This window comes from Hemitrygon akajei, chromosome 4 (assembly GCF_048418815.1).
Source record: "Hemitrygon akajei chromosome 4, sHemAka1.3, whole genome shotgun sequence".
NCBI classification, from domain to species: Eukaryota; Metazoa; Chordata; class Chondrichthyes; order Myliobatiformes; family Dasyatidae; genus Hemitrygon; species Hemitrygon akajei.
In genome coordinates, this window is record NC_133127.1 from 177,199,052 (window position 1) to 177,214,196 (window position 15,145).

The 15,145-nt window shown below is 43.0% G+C and overlaps 1 protein-coding gene across 3 annotated transcripts in view; it reads left to right on the plus strand.

Moving 5' to 3' along the window:
* Window positions 1–15,145, plus strand: part of cnga3a (cyclic nucleotide gated channel subunit alpha 3a) — a 62,284-nt gene that overhangs the window by 17,906 nt on the left and 29,233 nt on the right. For 2 of the 3 annotated variants that reach the window (XM_073044098.1, XM_073044099.1), the window contains 3 exons: window positions 5,571–5,687; window positions 7,230–7,409; window positions 13,394–13,438. In XM_073044098.1, coding sequence (XP_072900199.1) covers window positions 5,571–5,687; window positions 7,230–7,409; window positions 13,394–13,438 — 342 coding nt within the window. The remainder of the gene's footprint in view (window positions 1–5,570; window positions 5,688–7,229; window positions 7,410–13,393; window positions 13,439–15,145) is intronic. The other variant, XM_073044100.1, reaches the window with a different exon arrangement.

A 15,145-nucleotide genomic window follows, 5' to 3' on the forward strand; every position in this document is an offset into this window, starting at 1 on the left:
AATCCTTTTGGATCACTGTCGTTCAGTTTATTCATGCTACACATGGAAGGGAAATTTCCTGCTAACAGCTTATACAGCCTGTACTCAGTGTATCCCACCGATATGATCTCCTTCTTTAGACAGTCAGAAATGTAACTTCTCAGCGCCGTGCTCAGGGTTAATTATGCAATAATATTTCTGCGAAATTCCTTTGGCCAAAGCAGTATGAATTCCTACCGCATTACTAAATGAATGAACACTTGGAAACTATGAGACTGCAGCAAGATGTTTGTAATTGCTTTAGGAGAAATATGGTAGCTATTTTCAGCTCTTCTAGGAAAGACACGCAATGATTTCTTCAATCATATGACTGTAAGTGCAACTCTGTGCTTTAGTAATGTGACTGTTACTAAATTAACCAGCCATTATTGTGTTGGTTTCAGATTGCATTTCAACCAGGGAGGTTGGAAGTAGGAAGCCTTTTAGAAACATGCAGGCAACCACAAGCCTTAGTCTCCTATTCTGTGCAGTTGTGATTGGTGTTCAGTGGTTGAATTTAATGTCAGAGAATGTATACAGTATACAACCAGAAATCCTTGCTCTTCCCAGACATCCACAAAACAGAGAAAAAGAAACCCAAAGAATGAATGACAAAAAAAGCCTCCCCTCCACCCTCCCATGCACAAGCAGCAAAAAATCATCCCTCCCCCTCCCCCTCTCTTGTTCAAACAAGCCTCCCCCCACCACCCTCCATGCAAGCAAAAGCAAGCCCCCAAAGATCATGATCTATAGACCATCAAAATCTACTGCCCATCCTTACACTTCAAGATCTCAACAGCCCTCTCTGTCACTAACGAGGGGGAGAGAGATATCGCTTCTGCCACAGCCGGAGGAGAGGCCAACAGCTCACCATTTCAATGTTACAGCCTGCAGCGTCGCTTATTTCAAGTTCCCCTGACTCGAGAGTCAAACCCTCTCTCACCATTGAGAGAGAGGGAGCGAGAAAGAGCAATCGCTCGAGTGCAGAGGCCTCTTACAGCCACACCCGCTGTCTCGATGTTTTGATCTCCCATGATGCTTCAGTCAGCGACATTGGCAAGAAATCATTTTGTTCACAGGGCCACACAAGGCCGCACCCCGAAGGTGCACATCTTCTAAGCCACTCTAGAGATCCCAAAACACCAGTTGCTTGGTGAGTTCTGAAGAGCAAAACCCACCGTTCGTGAAGAACCTAGTTTGAGCGCAGCTGTTGATCATGGACTCCAACTGGACCCCAGCCACCTTGACAATGTAAAAACAGATTTACACTTACAGGAGATTTAAGCTGTTTCACGGAGGAACTTGAAAAAGTCACCCAGATCTGCAAAAACCTCTGGCACCATCTTTAGCTTCTCCTATTCCACTTTGATGCAAGTCTTGTTGAACATCTGTGGAGGAAGAGTTTCTGGTACCTGGATTTATTGCCACCAAACATGGTGATCATTCCTACAGTTCTGATTAAAAAGATCCAGAACGTAGGCCTATGTACCTCCCTCTGCAACTAGATCCTCAATTTCCTAACCATCAGAGCTAAATCTGTGCAGATTTGAAATAACTATCAGACCACAAGACCATAAGATATAGGAGCAGAATTAGGCCATTTGGCCCATTGAGTTTGCTCAGCCATTTCATCATGGCTGATCCAATTTTCCTTTATGCCCCAATCTCCTGCCTTCTCCCCGTATCGCTCCTGCCCTGACCAATCAAGAATCTATCAACCTCTGCCTTAAATATACATAAAGACGGCCTTCACAGCTGCCTGTGGCAAAGAATTCCACAGATTCACCACTCTCTGGCTAAGGAAATACCTCCTCATCTCCATTCTAAAAGGATGCCCTCAACTCTAAGGCTGTGTCCTCTGGTCTTAGACTGTCCCACCATAGGGGGCATCCTCTCCACATCAACCCTATCAAGGCCTTTCACCACTCAATAGTTTTCAATAAGGTCACCCCTCATAACATCTCTACCTCACTGATAATCAACACTGGCGCACCTCAGGGATATTCGCTTAGCCCACTGTTCTACTCTGTACACCCATGACTGTGTGGCTAAGCACAGCTCAAATGTAATTTATAAATTTTCTGATGACACAACTATTGTTGGCAAAATTTCAGATGGTGATGAGAAGGCATACAGGTGTGAGATAAACCAACTAGCTGAGTGGCGTCGTAGTAACAACCTTGCACCCAATGTCAGTAAAGGACTGATTGTGGTCTTCAGAAAGGGTAAGATAAGGGAGTATACACCAGTCCTCAAAAGGAACAGAAGTGGAAAATATGAGCAATTTCAAGTTCCTGGGTGTCAACATCTCTGAAGATCTGTTCTGGACCCAACATGCAGCTACATGCATGTAGCCATGCATACATGGATGCAGCTACAAAGAAGGCACAACAGTTGCTATATTTCATTTGGCGTTTGAGGAGATTTGGTATCTCACCAAAGACACTCACAAGTTTCTACAGATGTACCGTGGAGAGCATTCTAACTGGCTGCCACAACATCTGGTGTGGGGGCAGGGGGGTGCTGCTGCACGGGATTGAAATAAACTGCAGAGAGTTGTAAACTTAGTCAGCTCCATCACGGGCATTAGCCTCCGTAGTATCCAGGACATCTTCAAGGAGCGATGCCTCACAAAGACAGCAGCCAGCACCCAGGTCGTGGCCTGTTCTCATTGCTACCATCAGGAAGAAGGTACAGAAGCCTGAAGACACACACTTAATGATTCAAGAACAGCTTCTTCCCCTCTACGTCCCTCAATGTCCATCCAATTTCTGAATGGACAGTGAACCCATGAACACTACCTCACTACTTTTTATTTCTATGTTTGCACTACTTATTTAACTATGTAATATATATACTTACTGCAACTCACATTTTTTAATTATAATGTATTGCATTGCACTGTTGCCGTAAAGACAACAAATTTCACGATATATGCTGGTGATATCAAACCTGATTCTGATCAAAATAACTAACACCACTTTTTGGAATCTCTACGATTACTCGATTTTTCTCCTCCTCCAAATGAACTCTTAACATGTTTTCACAACCCTTAATCAAGGTTACTTGATTTTACAAGACTGATCCCCACAGGCTTGTCCATCAACCTATTTAATCCAGAAGTTCAAATGACTATCAGACCCATACTCTTAAATGAGAGTGCTTTACTCCTACTAGTAGGATTGACAGTTGTAGCATTGCTGTTATTCAATTAACCCAAAGAAAATTGTTCAAGTCAAAGTGCAGTCCAAATTCTAATTTGTTTATTGGTTGCCAAAAGCAACAGAAGTATTTGGAATATTTTATTCGATTTTTTTTTTGTCTTTTAGTTTTCATATAATTAAGAGTTTTTCATTCTAATAAAGGGGTAGCAAACCCAATGTCTGGTGTCACCCACTAGTTAGTGTAGCTCTCCTCTCCCCACAAATGCACCTTCCTGTGATCACTTGACTCCATTTGTGCCATCTTTTTCAATTGCTTACTTAAGCTCACTGCCCCTGCTGTGGGATAGGCCGCTGACGGCAGCTTGCCAGGATTCTCTGTCTTGGGCCAGTCCTTCAAGTTATCCACAGGTGCAGCCCGTCTTCAAAGATCATTCCTCTCCCAGGAATATGGTGTTTGGAGCTTTGTGTTTCTGTAGATCAGGCTTTTTATGTGATGGGGTTGCTAGCCCCATGCCCAACCCTCCTCCTTTCACAGCCAGGCTTGAGACTGCTTGTGGTAGAGTTATCATTTCCAACGTATAACTATTATTCCGTTCACTTATTAATATGTGGGTGTTAAAGACCTGCTTGGCTTCCTGTGGTTTTAATTGATGTTCTTTACTTTCTGAGCTCTGACACAATGAACAGTTTAACTAGATCTATGTCTTCTTCAGTTTACAAGGGCTGTAATGATGGTGCCAAGAGCAGTCTCTTCACCTATCTAGTTCCTCCTTTCATGGAACTGAACATGGCCATTATGCATTCTGCCATTAAGACTTTCCTTTGTAAGTCTTTTCCAAACCCTTGCACATTCCGTGTAAATTAAATTGCTGGATGTTAAATACATTATTTCAATGCTTGTATAAGCAACGCTTCCTTTTCAGTGTGTATGGCCCAAATTCCCATGATCAATTGCTTCGCGCTGTTTCTTTGAGTGTCTAAAGTGTGTGAGATTACATTGAGCTATTTTCACTTCATTGACTATTTTCATCTCAGTCCAGTGTCTGTTGCTACACTTTGCATTTTTTTTAAAGAAACTTACCTGAACTGTGGTGATGTGGCCTTTAGTAAAATCCAACAATTATACAAAGCCACACACACAGAGCACAGGAGGAACTCAGCAAGTCAGGCAGCAACTAAGGAAAAGAGTAAACAGTTGACGTTTTGGGTCAAGACCCTTTTTCAGGGCTGAGAAGGAAAGGGTAAGATGCCAGAATAAAAAGGTAGGGGGAGGGAAAAGAGGCCAGCCGGAAGGTGATGGGTGAAGCCAGATGAGTGGGAAAGGTCAAGGGCTGGAGATGTTGGAATCTGATAGGAGAGGAGAGCAGACAATAGGAGAAAGGGAAGGAGGAGGGGACCCAGGCAGAAGTAAAAGGCAGCTGAGAAGAAGTGAAAGGTCAGAGTGAGGAATAAAGGAAGGTGGGGGGGGGGGGGTGGGATTTGTTCTCCGGAAGAGGAAATCAGTGTTCAAGCCATCAGGTTAGAGGGTACCCAGGTAGAATATAAGGTGTTGCTCCTCCACCCTCAGAGTGGGCTCACCTTGGCACAAGAGGAGGCCATGGATTGACACATCGCCATCAGAATGGGAATCAGAACTAAAATATTTGGCCACTGAGAAGTCCTGCTTGTGGCAGATGGTGTGGAGGTGCTCAACAAAGCGGTCCCTGGATTTACAACAGGTCTCACCAACGGCCGTGTTGGGAGCACCAGACACAATAAATTCAGCAGATTTGCTGGTGAAGTGTTGCCTCACCTGGAAGGACTATTTGGGGCCCTGAATGGAGGTGAGGGACAAGGAGTATGGGCAGGTGTAGCACTTGGGCCACTTGCAGGGATAAGGGCCAAGAGGGAGATTAGTGGGACGAGAGGAATGGAAAAGGGAATCAGGAGGGATCAGGAGAGGGAGTTACATATTTGTTTAGTGGTAGGGACCCTTTGGAGATGTGGAAGTTGTGAAGGATAATATAGGGGATGTGGAGGCTGATGGGGTGGTAGGTAAGGACAAGAGGGACTCTATCACTATTGCACCAGTGAGACGATGGGAAATGTAGGAGATGCGGGTGAGGGCAGCGTCAATGGTACATGGACCAATGGTCAATCTCATGTCCTGGAATGGAACGCTGTGACAGAGGTGAAGAAACTGAGAAAAGGGAGTAGCGTTTTTACAGGAGGTAAGGTGGGAAGAGTTATAGTCAAGATAACCACAGGAATCAGTAGGTTTATAAAAGAAGTTGGTTGACAGTTTGACTCCAGGGAGACAAAGAAATCGAGAAAGGGGAGGGAGGTATCATCAGTTTTGTGGGTGAGTTCCTAAACCATGATCTTTACTTTTCATTGTATTTTGCTAAGGACCCACTCGTTGTGTGAAGACTCGTCTTCTGAGCTTCAGGCGGTGACGTCTGCAGAACCTAAAGACCAGCATGAATCCCGGCGGAGTTCTTTCACAGGCAATGGTGCTTTTGCCAGGTATCATTGACATTTCCACAAATTGCTCTTCCCAGCTAAATTTCTCAGCCTGGAATTGTTTGGTACTTTGAGTGCAGTAGAAAGATTTTGCTGTGGATAATTGGACAAAGCATCAGAATATCTACCTAATATCTAACATTCTCTATGATTGGCATTTGATCTCCTGTAATCCTTAAAGTAATCAGTGAATGCGAAGGGTCTTGATTGAACTGTGAGATTCTGAAGGGGTTTTGATGAGGGAGAAGTGGAGAAGATGTTTGCTTTTGTGGGAGAGTTGAGAATTAGGGTCACTGCTTTTAAAAAAGAGAGAATTCCAAAGCAATGGATGATCTCCAGTACATTTTATGTCTCTCAGAGAATTCAAAGTACAAAGTAAATGTTACTGTCAAAGTACATGTATGTCACCATATATAACCCTACGATTTATTTCCCTGTGGGCATACTCAGGGAATCTATAGCATAGATTTATCTATAGTACTATAGTAATATAGTACTCTAGTTGAAAGATGAACTAGAGTGCAGAAGACAACAAACTGTGCAAATACAAATATAAATAGATAGCAATAAATAATGAGAACATGAAATAACAAAATAAAGAGTCCTTAAAGTGAGATCATTGATTGTGAGGACATCTCAATGGATAGACAAGTTAGTGTAGCTAACCCCTTTGGTCAAGAGCCTGATGGTTGTGGGGTAATAACTTTTCTTGAACCTGATGGTGAGAGTCTTGAGGCTCTTGTGCCTTTTAACTGATGGTAGCAGCAGGAAAAGAGCAAGACCTGGACGGTGAGGATCTCTGATGATGAATGCTGCTTTCCTACACCAGCGTTTCATGTAGATGTGCTCAGTGGTTGGGAAATGATAATGCAGAACTGAGTGGCCACTGGGAATACATTTGTAACTTTGCAAGTTCTTAAAAAGTCACAGAGTACTATAGCACAGAAGCAGGCCCTTTATCCCATCTATTCATGCCGAATTGTTACTCTGCCTAGTCCCATCGGCTGGCAGCTGGACCATCGCTCTCTATGCCACTCCCATTCGTCTACCTATCTAAATTTCTCTAAGTGTTGAAATTGAACCTGCATTCACCACTTCTGCTGGCAGCTCGTTCCACACTCTCACCACCCTCTGAGTGACGAAGTTCTCCCTCAGGTGCTCCTTAAATATTTCAGCTTTCAAATTTAAAAGCATATTTATTATCTAAGTGTGTACACACTGTACAACTTTGAGATTCATCTCCTAAAAGGCAGCCATAAAACAAAGAAACCCAAAAGAACCCATTAAAAAAAGACCATCAAACACCCAATATACAAAGCATGCAAACAATAAGCACAAGCAAATAGCATTTTGAACTGAAGTCCACAAAGACCGTCCGTTCACAGACCAAGTAAACGTCTCGGAGCAGTGAGCTGAACTGGCCCTAACCTTTCACCCTTAACCTATGGCCTCTAGTTCAAGTCTCACCCAACCTCAGTGGAAAAAGCCTGCTTGCGTTTACCCTATCTACACACCTCATGATTTTGTATCATTCTCTTATTCCAGGCTAACTAATTTCATCATTGTGCTGAGGAACTGGGCCACCCAGCAAATCCACGATGAAGACCAGAGACCAGATTCATTCTTGGAGCGCTTCCGGGGACCAGAGATAAAGGAGGTATCAAGCCGGGAGAGTAACACGCAGTCAGCTGCAGGTGATCCTGAGCACCAAGGCAGGAGTAAGAAGTAAGTTCTACTGTTCTGCACAAGAGCTGGCTAAGATGACTCCAGTGTCTCTCCAGAACATAGTCTGGCTTTCAAACCAAGACTCAAACTAAATAAAGCAATTGAAAGTCCACATATTTCCTAGCCCTGACCTTAATGGCACACTAGCTCAAACAGAAATCAGTCTCCAGAGAGAGACAATTGATGTAATTTAGATTGGTATTAGTATCCCAGTTTCATGCCTTCTTGTTGTAGCAGTGTGGAATGCACTTAACAGTGTGGATGTAACCCACTTCATATTCTTGTTTATAGATGGTTCCTATTCCACCTCTAGAGTCATTGGAACATTTTCTGCTTGTATCTTATTCTGGTAGAGTTTTGCATTTCTCGTTTGATGATGTTTATTACATCAATGTATCACTTGCTGCCAGACCTTATTAATAATAAATAAAAAATAAATTTAAATTTATCGACATGAATGCAGGAACAGAAGATTTTTATAGTCGGGTTAGTTGACTGAAAGCAAAAAGTTCAAATGGGAAATGAGGTCTCCTCTGCCACTTATAGCTCCAGGCAGAAAGATCAAATCTGGTATTAAAAGGGCAAAGGTATGATGCATTTATATGCTGCTGACTGTAATCTCTATGTTTTGCTCACATTGCAATACAAAGCAAGGCAACACAAATACTAAAAGCCCGAGGTGCTATTGTAACAGTTCATCTCCTTCATCAAACTCTGATGGAAGTAAAGTCTTTGCCAAATGAAGGCGAGCTGGCTGCCAACAACATGATTGGCACTTGAGTTTTATAGTTAAACATTTGGGCAAGCGATTATAAAGTATAAGACCATTAGTCATAGGAGCATAATTAGGCCATTCAGTCCATTGAGTCTGCTCCACCATTCCATCATGGTTCATTTAATATCCCTCGCAACTCCATTTTCCTGCCTTCTCCCCATAACAATTGGCACCCTTACTAATTAAGAACATATCAACTTCCACTTTAAATATGCCCATTGACTTAGCCTCCACAGCAGTCTGTGGCAGTGAATTAGACCCCCTCTGGCTAGAGAAATTCCTCATCTCTGTTCTAAAGGGATGTCTTTGTATTCTGAGCTGTCCCTCCTAGTCTTAGATTCCAGCACTATTGGAAACATCCTCTACACATTTACCCTTTCTGCACCTTGAAATATTAGATAGGTTTCAATAAGATCCCCCCTCATTCTTCTAAATTCCAGTGAGTACCGGCTCAGAGCCATCAAAAGCTCCTTATGTGTTAACCCTTTCATTTCTAGAATCATTCTTGTGAACCTCCTCTGGACCCTCTCCAAAGCCAGCACATCCTTTCTCAGATAAGAGACCCAGAGCTGTTCACAAAACTCCAAATGCAGCCTGACCATTGCCTTAGAAGGCCTCAACATTGTAAACACATAGTACACTGCAGATGCCGTGGTCAAATCAACACGTACAAACAGGCTGGAGGAATTTGACTGCTCGTTCCCTCAACATTGCATGCTTGCATATATATTCTAGCCCTCTCTAAATGAATGCTAACATTGTATTTGTCCCCCTTAATACTGACTTAACCTGAAAGTTAAGATTTATGGAATCCTGCACAAGGATTCCCAAGTCCCTTTGCATCTCTGATTTCTGAATTCACTCCCCATTTAGAAAATAATCTACCCCTTTATTCCTTTTGCAAGGGACACTCAAAGAATATATAGTCTGAGAGCTGTAACTTAATAACTGAACATGTGTCTATTTTAATGCGAGGAGTATTATGAACAAAGCAGATGAGCTTAAAGCATGGATCAGCACTCAGAGCTATGTTGTTGTGGCCATTACAGAGACTTGGATGACTCAGGGGCAGGAATGGCTACTAAGTGCCAGGCTTTAGATGTTTCAGAAAGGATAGGGAGAAAGGCAAAAGAGGTGGGGGTGTGGCACTGTTGATCAGAGATAGTGTCATGGCTGCAGAAAAGGAGGAAGTCATGGAGGGATTGTCTACGGAGTCTCTGTGGTGGAAGTTAGGAATAGAAAGGGGTCAATAACCCTACTGGGTATTTTTTATAGACGACCCAATAACAACAGGGACATTGAGGAATAGATAGAGAGACACATTCTGCAAAGGTGTAATAATAACAGGGTTGTTGTGGTGGGTGATTTTAATTTCCCAAATATCATTTGGCATCTCCCTAAAGTGAGAGGTTTAGATGGGGTGAAGTTTGTTAGGTGTGTTCAGGAAGGTTTCTTGACACAGTATGTAGATAAGCCTACAAGAGGAGAGGCTGTACTTGATCTGGTATTGGGAAATGAACCTGGTCAGGTGTCAGATCTCTCAGTGAGAAAGCATTTTGGAGATAGTGATCACAATTCAGATTCAGATTCAGTTTATTGTCATTTAGAAACCACAAATGCAATGCAGTTAAAAAATGAGACAACGTTCCTCCAGAATGATATCACAAAAGCATATGACAAAACAGACTACACCAGAAAATCCACATAACGTTTGGCAATCCCCAATCCAGAGTCTGGAGAGGCTGCTGTGTATTAATATCGCGCTACCATCTTAGCGCGTTCCCCGGAAAGACAAACAACTTCCCCACCAGACAAACAAGACCAAAAACTAAAGCTACAAGACCTGCACAAAACCACATAGTTACAACAGTGCAAACAATAGCATAATTGATTTTTAAAAAAACAGACCATGGGCACAGTAAAAATAGTCCAAAGATGTTAAAAGACTAAGTTCGAAAGAAACCACCACACAGTTTCCACAAGTCCTCAGGGTCCCAATTGACTCGTAATCCCACGCCGGCGGCAGAAGGGAATACCCCTGCTATGGACTTCCACGGTGCAGCCCGACTCAGCCTCGCAGACACAGCACACACTGAAAGTGACCTGACCGCAGCGGACTCCGAGTCCGTCGAACCTCTGAGCCTCCGACCATCCCCTCCGGCACAGCTTCTCTGAGCACCATCCTCTGCCGAGCGTATTAAGACGCTCCAACTAACGGCCATCGGCAATGAGACCTCGAGGACTGGGGGTCTTCCCAGCAGAGACCCGGACCTTACAGCAGCAGCAGCAACGAAGAAGGTCTTCCTGGAAATTTCCAGATGTTCCTCCATGCTCCCACGTCCATTTTTCATCTAATTATGATTGCGCATGACACCCGCTTCACAAATAACAGATAATCAGCTCCGGAGTGGCTGCTGCAAGCTGCATCGTGTCGCCAGCTTCTGGATGATTCTATCCCCTTTACCATAGCATTGGAGAGGGATAGGAACAGACAAATTAAGGAAATGTTTAATTGGGGTAAGGGGAAATATGAGGCTATCAGGCAGGAATTTGGAAGCATAAACTGGAAACAGATGTTCTCAGGGAAATGTACGGAAGAAATGTGGCAAACGTTCAGGGGTTATTTGCGGGGGGGTGGGTTCTGCAAAATTATGTTCCAATGAGACAGGGAAAGGATGGTAGGGTACAGGAACTGTGGTGTACAAAGGCTGTTGTAAATCTAGTCAAGAAGAAAAGAAGAGCTTACGAAAAGTTCAAAACACTAGGTAATGATAGAGATCTAGATGATTATAAGGCTAGCAGGAAGGAGCTTATGAATCAGGAGAGCCAGAAGGGACCATGAGAAGGCCTTGACAAGCAGGAATAAGGAAAACCCCAAGGCACCCTATAAGAATGTGAAGAGCAAGAGGATAAGACGTGAGAGAATAGGACCAATCAAGTATGACAGTGGAAAAGTGTGTATGGAACTGGAGGAGATAGCAGAGGTGCTTAATGAATACTTTGCTTCAGTATTCACTACGGAAAAGGATCTTGGCGATTGTAGGGATGACTTGCAGTGGACTGAAAAGCTTGAGAATGTAGGTATTAAGGAAGAGGATGTGCTGGAGCTTTTGTAAAGCATCAAGTTGGATAAATCACTGGGACCTGACAGGATGTACCCCAGGCTACTGTGAGAAGCAAGGGAGGAGATTGCTGAGCCTCTGGCAATGACCTTTGCATCATCAATGAGGAAGGGAGAGGTTCTGAAGGATTGGAGGGTTGCGGATGTTGTTTCCTTATTCAAGATAGGGAGTATAGATAGCCCAGGAAATTATAGACCAGTGAGTCTTCAGTGGTTGGTAAATTGATGGAGAAGATCCTGAGAGGCAGGATTTATAAACATTTGGAGAGGCATAATATGATTAGGAATAGTCAGCATGGCTCTGTCAAAGGCAGGTTGTGCCTTACAAGCCTGATTGAATTTTTTGAGGATGTGCCTAAACACATTGATGAAGGTAGAGCCGTAGATGTAGTGTATATGGATTTTAGGAAGGCCTTTGATAAGGTACCCCATGCAAGGCTTATTGAGAAAGTAAGGAGGCATGGGGTCCAAGGGCACATTGCTTTGTGGATCCAGAACTGACTTGCCCACAGAAGGCAAAGAATCTTTATAGATGGGTCATATCCTGCATGGAAGTCGGTGACCAGTGGTGTGCCTCAGGGATCTGTTAGTAAATTTGCTGATGACGCAAAGGTTGGGGGTGTTGTGGATAGGATGATAGGATGCAAAACTGGGCTGAGAAGTGGCAGATGGAGTTCAACCCAGATAAGTGTGAGATGGTTCATTTTGGTAGGTCAAATATGATGGCAGAATATAGCATTAATGGTAAGACTCTTGGCAGTATGGAGGATCAGAGGGATCTTGGGGTCCGAGTCCATAGGATACTCAAAGCTGCTATGCAGGTTGACTCTGCGGTTAAGAAGGCATACGGTGCATTGGCCTTCAGCAACTCTCGGATTGAGTTTAAGAGCCGAGAGGTAATGTTGCAGCTATATAGGACCCTGGTGAGACCCCACTTGGGAGTACTGTGCTCATTTCTGGTCACCTCACTACAGGAAGGACGTGGAAATCATAGAAAGGGTACAGAGGAGATTTACAAGGATGTGGCCTGGATTAGGGAGCATGCCTTATGAGAATAGATTGAGTAACTTGGCCTTTTCTCCTTGGAGTGACAGAGGATGAGAAGTGACCTGACAGAGGTGTACAAAGTAATGAGAGGCATTGATTGTGTGGATAGTCACAGGCTGTTTCTCAGGGATGAAATGGCTGGCACAAGAGGGCATATTTTTAAGGTGCTCAGAAGTAGATACAGAGGAGATGTCAGGGGTAAATTTTTTGACACAGAGAGTGGTGAGTGTGTGGAATGGGCTGCCGGCGGCGATGGTGGAGGTGGAAACAATAGGGTCTTTTAAGAGATTCCTAGATAGGTACATGGAGATTAGAAAAATAGAGGGCTATGGGTAAGCCTAGGTAGTTCTAAGATAAGGACATGTTTGGCACAGCTTTGTGGGCTGAAGTGCCTGTATTGTGCTGTAAGTTTTCTATGTTTCTATGTTTCTATATTTATTAATTGGTCCAACCACAAATCAATAAAACAAATACACCACTCTAGCTTCAAGACAAATTAATGGTATTTTTTTCCAAAATTATGCTGCTATTAAGAAGATGGGTCTACCAAGAAACCATAAGTATGCTCTCCACAATTTTACAACCTTTAATGAACTGGCAAAGGGTTAAAAGCTGGAAAACATAAAGTTTGAATTTTATCGGGGATTAAGTTAGAATTATTGTACACTAAAGAAAGCAGAGTCAACAGGGAAGACGAATGAAGTCGATGGTGTACAGTACATCAGGATCAAAAGTAAACTAGTTATGTCTCTGGAGAGAAAGAATTGTTAGATATCTGCAGGTAGATTTGAAAAGGGTGTATAATTGTCGATTCCAAAGATTTCCTAAGTTTTACCATGTTCCTCAATGAACATTGACAATTCTGTTTATATCCATAATTTATATTAAAGCAGAGATTATCTTTTCCTTATTGTCTGCCTCTGTACAGTAAGTACTAAGCCTACAGCTCCCTATCCTAAACTCCTGACAGTCTCTGTGTAACCTGCAGTTTTCACTGTTTGCATTTTACTTATCCTAATATTCTAAATGCTGCGGTTCTAGGATTCTGGCAAAGTTCAATGTCAACAAATGCAACAACGAAGAAAAGTGAGTAACATCTTGATTTGCCACATCAGCCCTCCTCATTCCCAAAATCCCTTGCAGTCCCAGTAGAGTAGTTAATCTCGTTCTTTATTAGTGTGGTTCAATCCTTATCCCTAAAAATACATTTGCTAAATCGGCAATTTACACTGCTTTTGGGATTACTTCTGCATCAGGGGCTCTATTTATCAGATGTGAATGAAAAGTATTTAAGTTGCGTTCTTGTGCTCTGATTAGAATTACACTCAGTGGCCACTTTATTAGGTACACTTGTAGACTTGCTCGTATCTCATTGGCCAATTATCTGGCAGCAACCCAACGCATAAAACCATGCAGGCATGGTCAAGAGGGTCTGTTGCTGTTCAGACCAAGCACCAGTGTGGGGAAGATGTGTGATCTAAGTGACTCTGACTGTGGAGTGATTGTTGGTGCCAGATGGGATGGTTTGAATATCTCAGAAACTGCTGATCTCCTGGGACTGTCACACACAAGTCTCCAGAGTTTACAGAGAATGGTGATTAAAAACAAAACACTTCCTTTGAGTGGCAGTTCTGTGAGCAAAAATGCCTTATTAATGAAAGAAGTCAGAGCAGAATGACCAGACTGGTTCAAGCTGACAGGAAGGTGAAGTAACTCACATAAGCACGATTTAAAACAGTGATGTGCAGGAGAGCATCTCTGAATGCACAACATGTCAAACCTTGAAGTGAATGGGCTACAGCAGCAGCAGACAAAGAACATACACTCAGTGGCCGCCTCGTTGGGTACAGGTGGAAATAATAAAGTGGCCACTGAGTGTATATTTGGATCAGGTGTGCATATATTGAGGCTCATACGTGAGGCGCTGGATGTCAAACTCTACGTGCTTTCTTGGTGTCTGACTTTATAAAAAGATGAATAGGCTGCTTTATGCTAAGTGGAAACTGGGATTCTCTCCAACATAAAGAAAGAGAAATAAATAGTAAGAGATTGAGGGAAAGTGGCTGAGATCCTTTTCAGGAAAGAACACTACTAATGTTGCCTTCATCTCAAAGGCCTTGAGCATCCCCTGCTGATGAGCCTGCGATGTGCTGGAGCAGAACACGTTTCAGATAAAGACTGCCTGAGAAACGGAGTGAAGCCGCTGTTAATGTGTATAACGAGTGGGGGAGATTACATAATGAAGGCAGCAGTGCCAAGTTTAGAGAGAAAAATAAGTTGTTCAATGCCCAAATAAAACCAGATCATTTCAGCAGATTAAAAACACTGCTTATTTTACAGTGGGATATAAAATGGATAAATATTTTATTCCTAAGAATTAATATTGTGTAAAAAAAAGTGAAGTGCGCAGAAATATGGAACCCGATAGGGTTAGCCTCTTACTTTGAACAAATTTTCTTCTCCCTCCCTACTAAAAAGGGAAAGGGATTTGGTGACTAGGACATGTGGTCTACTAGGGTGAAATCATGCCCCATCTTAGCCCCATGATGGGGCTAAACAACAGTATTTTGGAAGAGGCGATGAAGATGATTGATGGGTGTAGGCCAGTAGATGTTGCATACATGGTCTTTAGTAAAGATTTTGACAGGGCCACCCATGATAGGCTGATCCAGCAGGTTAAGGGTCATGTTAATAATCCATGGAATAATGCACGTCATGGGGTCAAAATTAAGAGGAAGGTATACAGTAAATGGCAGGACCTTTAGGAGAATTGATCTATAGATGGATCTTGGG